The sequence below is a fragment of the Lynx rufus genome, unplaced genomic scaffold (assembly GCF_022079265.1).
Source record: "Lynx rufus isolate CCGP_SWC_20201006 ecotype Redwood Valley unplaced genomic scaffold, mLynRuf1.p SCAF_4, whole genome shotgun sequence".
NCBI classification, from domain to species: Eukaryota; Metazoa; Chordata; class Mammalia; order Carnivora; family Felidae; genus Lynx; species Lynx rufus.
In genome coordinates, this window is record NW_025814856.1 from 97,913,011 (window position 1) to 97,918,702 (window position 5,692).

General features: G+C 39.8%; 1 protein-coding gene across 1 annotated transcript; it reads left to right on the top strand.

The window, feature by feature from the left end:
- Positions 1–870: 870 nt before the first annotated feature.
- GNG11 (G protein subunit gamma 11) lies at positions 871–5,041 on the top strand. The gene is made up of 2 exons (XM_047095381.1): positions 871–1,103; positions 4,621–5,041. Exons 1-2 carry the CDS (start codon positions 1,008–1,010, stop codon positions 4,744–4,746), a joined length of 222 nt encoding a protein of 73 aa, XP_046951337.1. The 5' UTR covers positions 871–1,007; the 3' UTR covers positions 4,747–5,041.
- The last annotated feature ends 651 nt before the right edge of the window (positions 5,042–5,692 follow it).

Here is a 5,692-nt window from a genome sequence, read left to right on the forward strand (position 1 = left end):
AGGTGCTGGAGCCAGGAATTCAAGACCCATGGTGTCAACAGTCACCCAATCCTTGGTTGATAGGGAGTGGAGAAATACTTTCTGGTAAGAACTTTAAGACTGCTGTTTCTGTCTTCTCTAGTATCATCCGTGTGTCCACTAAATCATTACAAAACATTCCGCTAAAGAAAGAACACAAACTCTGCTGTGGAGGATGCAGACGATTGCCAGAACATGGTCCTGCAAGTTGTAAACAATATTCACATCCCAATGACTCCTTGGTCCCCCAATATGTAAATATGTATCAGGCACGCAACCGACTGGGTCATTCAACAGACGTGGTGGGTGTTTCTGAGATTACAGGTCAGTTTCACTTTCCTCTTGGGCCTTTTCTTAAGTGTTCACATTCCCCACAGTACACATGTAGATTAACTGGGGAAAAGGAACATGCTGTATATTTTTGAAACTCTTGGAGAGGTGAAGGGTCGTTATTTCCTGCAGGGTAGTGTCCTCCTTTTCTTGCTTCACAAACAAAACCCGGATGTGACTTGGAAACGGAAAACAAAACAAAACAAAAAAGGAACAAAAAGTAAAACTTTACAGTTGTTTCTCCAGGAAAGTGGGTTAGTGCAGCCCCAACCCTCAGGCGGCAGCCCTGGCCGGTCCCGCGCGGGCGTGGCCGACTCGGGAGCCGGCAGAGGGCCAGCATCCCGCCCTGAGATCCCGCAGCAGCGAGCTTCTCAGGCTCCCTCCCAACTCTACCGTCCCCGAGCTCGCAGGGCCCGGCCACCCGGGGTCGTGGGAGCCCTAGAGAGATCCTAGGGCGCTGGGCAGGGCCAGCACGTGGAGAAGACCCGGGGACAGCTGAGCGCTCAGGGCTCTGGGGGCCACCTCGGGGAGGCGGTCCCGTCCTGAGCCGGAGGGCGGGGTGCGCGGGCACCACAGTTACTTGGGGACGCGCCCTGGTTCGCCGCACTTCCAGCCACTCCACTTGCAGAGCAGTCCTCGGGCCCAGCTCTGGGCTGAAAATGCCGGCCCTTCACATCGAAGATTTGCCAGAAAAGGAAAAGCTGAAGATGGAAGTTGAGCAACTGCGCAAAGAAGTGAAATTGCAGAGGCAACAGGTAAATTGTCCCAGAATATTATTCCCTTCTCTGAAATGAACCAAGGGTGGTTTTGCCTGGTTTGTTACAGTAAAACAGTACAGCTTTTTTGTTCTTTGGTTTCTCACTCCTCCCCGCCCCCCCACCAGCGTCTCTTGAAGTGGGGCTTTGGTTGTACCTGGCAACTGCCAGTTGATGTGGGAAAATCACAAGAGGGAAAGGAGAGCGCAAGGATCCTATGAGTTAATTCAAAGCCAACTGTCAGAGCATCTGAGCCTAGAATGGGGGACCATGGACAAAAAAATTCTGCCCGCTGTTAGACAGTTGGTTTTAAAAACTCAAATTGTAGGAAGAAGGCAGATGGCTATTTCATTCCTTGATCTTTTTCATTAAGGGAAAGACTGGTATTTAAAGGTGTTTTTGTTTTATCACTATTTAATTCATCACAATTTAGGTAATTTGAATTACATAGTTTTGAATTTCAGGAGGCCTCTCCAGAGGTATGCAATGAACAGTTCACTGGGGCTTGGAAACAAAACCTTACAATTCCTATTTTTATTTGTTTGTAACTCTCATCCCTTTATATTTCCACTTTGTTTTAGAAGTACGCACAATGAACGAATACAGCATTTTTACACTTATATATAAGTAAGTAATAATACATATACTGATGTGCATTTGAAAACTCTTTTTAGTGATCATGATTAAAAATCTTAGAGACCACTAAAGTGGATTACAAATTTAGTGAGAACATATGCCTCGGTGTTCAGAAGTCTCCACTGAAATTTGTTGGAGATTTTGTAAATTTTACTTCAATTTCTTACTGGTATTATGAGCATGCATTTCTTCCTTTTTTCCTCAATCAGGCAACCTGTAGTCCGGGAATAGGTTTTAGGATAAATATTTTTTTAAAGGAAATGCTCTAATCCTTTCTCCCCAGCAAAAAATAAAAATAAAAATAAAAATAAATTAATTTTCATTTTTCTATGGTTTAATACTAGAAAAAATTAAGGAAAAAATGGAAATTAAGCAGGTATGGTAAATATGCTCACTTGCTTTCCTGCTCTACTTATAGTAAATCTATTCATGACACAGTCCTGTTACTCAGGATGAACATTTTGAGTGATAATTGGAAGATGCAGGTGTTTTGAGTTTTACTCTTTGTTCATTTCTTTTCTCAAATTTAACCTTTCATCTCCAAATCCCTATGCTTCCTAGATTTTGGGGTGCAAAGTTATTTCTATCCTTGTTCAAAGTTTTTGTAGCTTTAAAAATACTGCTGTGTTTAAAGGAAAAAAACAAAGTTATAAGACCCAAACAATAGGGTAATTTCTTGAAACTTTAAGGGACCCATTTTGTGGATGGCACAGTGCAGTATGTGTTGGCCGCTTAGATTTTTTTCACACATTGCTTCGTAGAGGTTACATATTAAACAGAGTTGCATATACTGAAGTAAAGCATTGTACAAAGTTGTAATATCCTAGTAACAGAGTGTGCAGAATTTACAGGAGAAAAAGAGACAAATGTCTTCTAGGTATTTTAAGCTTCAAATTAGAAATCGGGCAGGAGCCTGGGTGCAGCTGACTGTGTGGAAATTAAAGGTATCATTCATTATTACCCTGTTCCTCCCTGGCAGCTCCCCACCTCCACTCTTTAGGACACACCCTGCTGGATCTGTTTTCCAACTCCAAGTGTATGCCGAGGGCGAAGAAAACATGAGGGATAGCCTTAGGGGATACAAGGAGAGGTGTCTAAATCCTAACAATAATACTCAAACATATGTTATCAGACACTTTGAATTATAGAGTATTAGTGCTATACAAACATTATGGTTCTTAGAGATCCTTCTGTGCTTTCACTTTTAAGGATAAAAAACTGAATCCCAAGGAGGCTAACCACCTTCTTATTTAAGACCTCAGAGATAATAATAGAGCACTTACTGAAACACATGTGTTCTGATGCCCAGTTCATTATTCTGTCAATAAATTGTTCATGTCTGAGCTGTGTGCTCTGCTCAGGCCAAGGACACAAAATTCACAGGCTGAATTCTGGCTCCAGCTAATTGTTCAAACCTATCTTCTTGATCGTGGAAGGAAATGCTCAGAGGAGTAATTATTCACTTTCAGAGGCTGCAGATCTCTTCGGAAACTTAATGAAGAAGCCTCTGTAAGAAAGACACAATTTGGGGGAACTCTAATCTTATCCACAAATAGCTCTGGGGAGACAGACCCCAGGTTATAAATACTTGTATCTGTACTTCTGACAATTTACATAAAATGCATGCACTATAAATGTCAACAACAAATAAAAGCAATTGTCACCTGAGAGGGTGGCACTTGAATAGATGGTTATTTCTCCACATTTTAAGTCATATAACTACATCAGCTGGTTTTAATTTTTTAGAACAGTGGTCTTTACATTGTGTGCAAAGAATCTTTGGGGTATGGGAGTAAGATATTACAATTTCTACTTTTGGTTAGATTTTAAGCCTCATCATTTGACAGTTTCCAGTTTATGTTTTATAATTATGCATTATGTATTAACACAGTAGCATCTGTGCTTATTTATAAGTAAATGATTACATATTATTTATAATTATATGCATTTGGGGATAATTATGCAAACGTGTTTTAGTGTTTACCATTGAAACAATTTGAAGATTGCTAATCTAGATTATAAACTTAATGGGAACAGTTTCTTAGGGTTAAGAAGTCTATATTAGAATTTGCTAGAGCTTCTGTAATTTTTACTTCCAATTTCTTATTCATAATGCAGATCTTCACTAAGACACTAGTCCTTCTTTTCCTTGCCTTTTTATTCCTTTTTCTTTTTTAAACTCATTCATACAACCTGTTTCTAAAGGATAGAGTTTCTGAGGAAAGTATTCAATCCTTTCTCCTTTGTAGGAAAAGTTTCAACTAATTACATAAACACAAGAGTCTCAGATAAGCCTAATAAACCTCAGATAAATCTGTTGCTATGATCATTGCCCTCCAGCAGTGGGAAGGGATTCTGAACAGAGACACAAATGGTATGAATAGGCAACCTGAACCTTCCCAGCATCAGGCCTTCTCCAGTGTTTCCATCATTTTGTAAAATTGCAGAACATGGCACACGCCCATAATAAGTGAGAATTTTGGCAGGATGCAGCCCAAAACATTTGGGGATTATCTATTACTGCACCTGTTCATTAGCATGGGAAATTGAAAACGGGGTATGTTTCAGTTCCTAAAATATTATGGATACACCATAATTGTATTTTAGCAGTGGCAGGAAGTCATATGAGGCACAATGGATAGAAATTGGTGGGGATGATCTGTTTAATACGGTGACTTTCAAACTTTTTGGCCCTCACCATAGTAAGAAAGGTATTTTAGATTGTGTCATTCATATGTAGCATATGTATTACACATGCTTTGTGCTAATATTTTCGTATTATTTCATTTTTTAAAGTGCTGGCTGTACTCAATTAAATTAATTTCACTAAAGTGTAGATGATCTTGACCTAATTCATTCTTTTTTTTTTTTTCTTCTTAAGGTGTCTAAATGTTCCGAAGAAATAAAGAACTATATTGAAGAACGTTCTGGAGAGGATCCTCTTGTGAAAGGAATTCCAGAAGACAAGAATCCTTTTAAAGAGAAAGGCAGCTGTATTATTTCATAAATAACTGGAGAGAAATTTCATCCTGAGTAGAAGAACTAGCTTGTTTTGGTTTTCTGAAATAAAACCAAAATTCTTTTCAAAGAAAGAAAAACAAAATTTAAAGACTTTCTTAAACACTTCTATTGATATGATTATGTATAAAAACTGTTTCTCATCTTTGCTAACTACACACCCTTTTCAAGAGGGCAGAGAGTATCAAACATACAATTATGGAAATAAGGACATTACTTGTGCGTGACTCACCTCTTTTCAGTGTATTGCTTGATGCCTTAAATAAAGTTTTTATCTCTGGAAAGTGCCTGTTGGTGATTTAAAAAGTGTTTTAGTTTTCTTTGTTTTGTTTTTGTGTTTGTTTTTTGCATTTACTTTTATGTTTTTCCCCTTAACCTGTCACGTGCTTGGGACATGTATCAAAAGTTTAGATGATTTGATCAGGTCTCCAATCCAGCTCTCTCTACTTCAAATCTCGGTTGGTTTACAGTGCTGAATTCTGACTTCTGGGATGTTTTTTACCTAATTGTAACTCTTAGGGAACGGAGTGAGTAGAATTCCTAACATTGACAGGAGCTGGAGTCTCTGAGTCAGGAGCCACTTTAGTGCTTCCCAGGTTTATCATCAGACAGATATTGTTCAAAGTGTTGCTGCAATAGTGGCCTTGGGAAAGGGCCAGGTTTGGGGTGCTGGAGAAATACCCAGAAGGGCAGCACTGGTATGTCCCTCCTTGGGGAGCTGCATCTCCCACAAGATCTGCAGGTCCTGGGTATGGCGACACTCCAGCTCTGTGGCATTGGCATGGACACTTGGCTCTGCACCTACTCTAACCAGCCTTTTCCAGCAAGCCCAGGCCAACCATACCGCCTTTTCTTCTCCTCCAAAGGGACCAGGTAGTCTTTTTCCCTTTCTAAAATTAGCTTTGACTTCTCATCAATCTGTAGGCATTCTTCAC

What these genes read in the sequence shown, in the direction of transcription:
- GNG11 (XM_047095381.1), top strand. Translation starts at nt 1,008, where the DNA reads ATGCCGGCCCTTCACATCGAAGATTTGCCAGAAAAGGAAAAGCTGAAG. An exon ending in TGAAATTGCAGAGGCAACAG is followed by an intron (nt 1,104 to 4,620) that starts GTAAATTGTCCC and finishes TTTCTTCTTAAG; the next exon opens with GTGTCTAAATGTTCCGAAGA.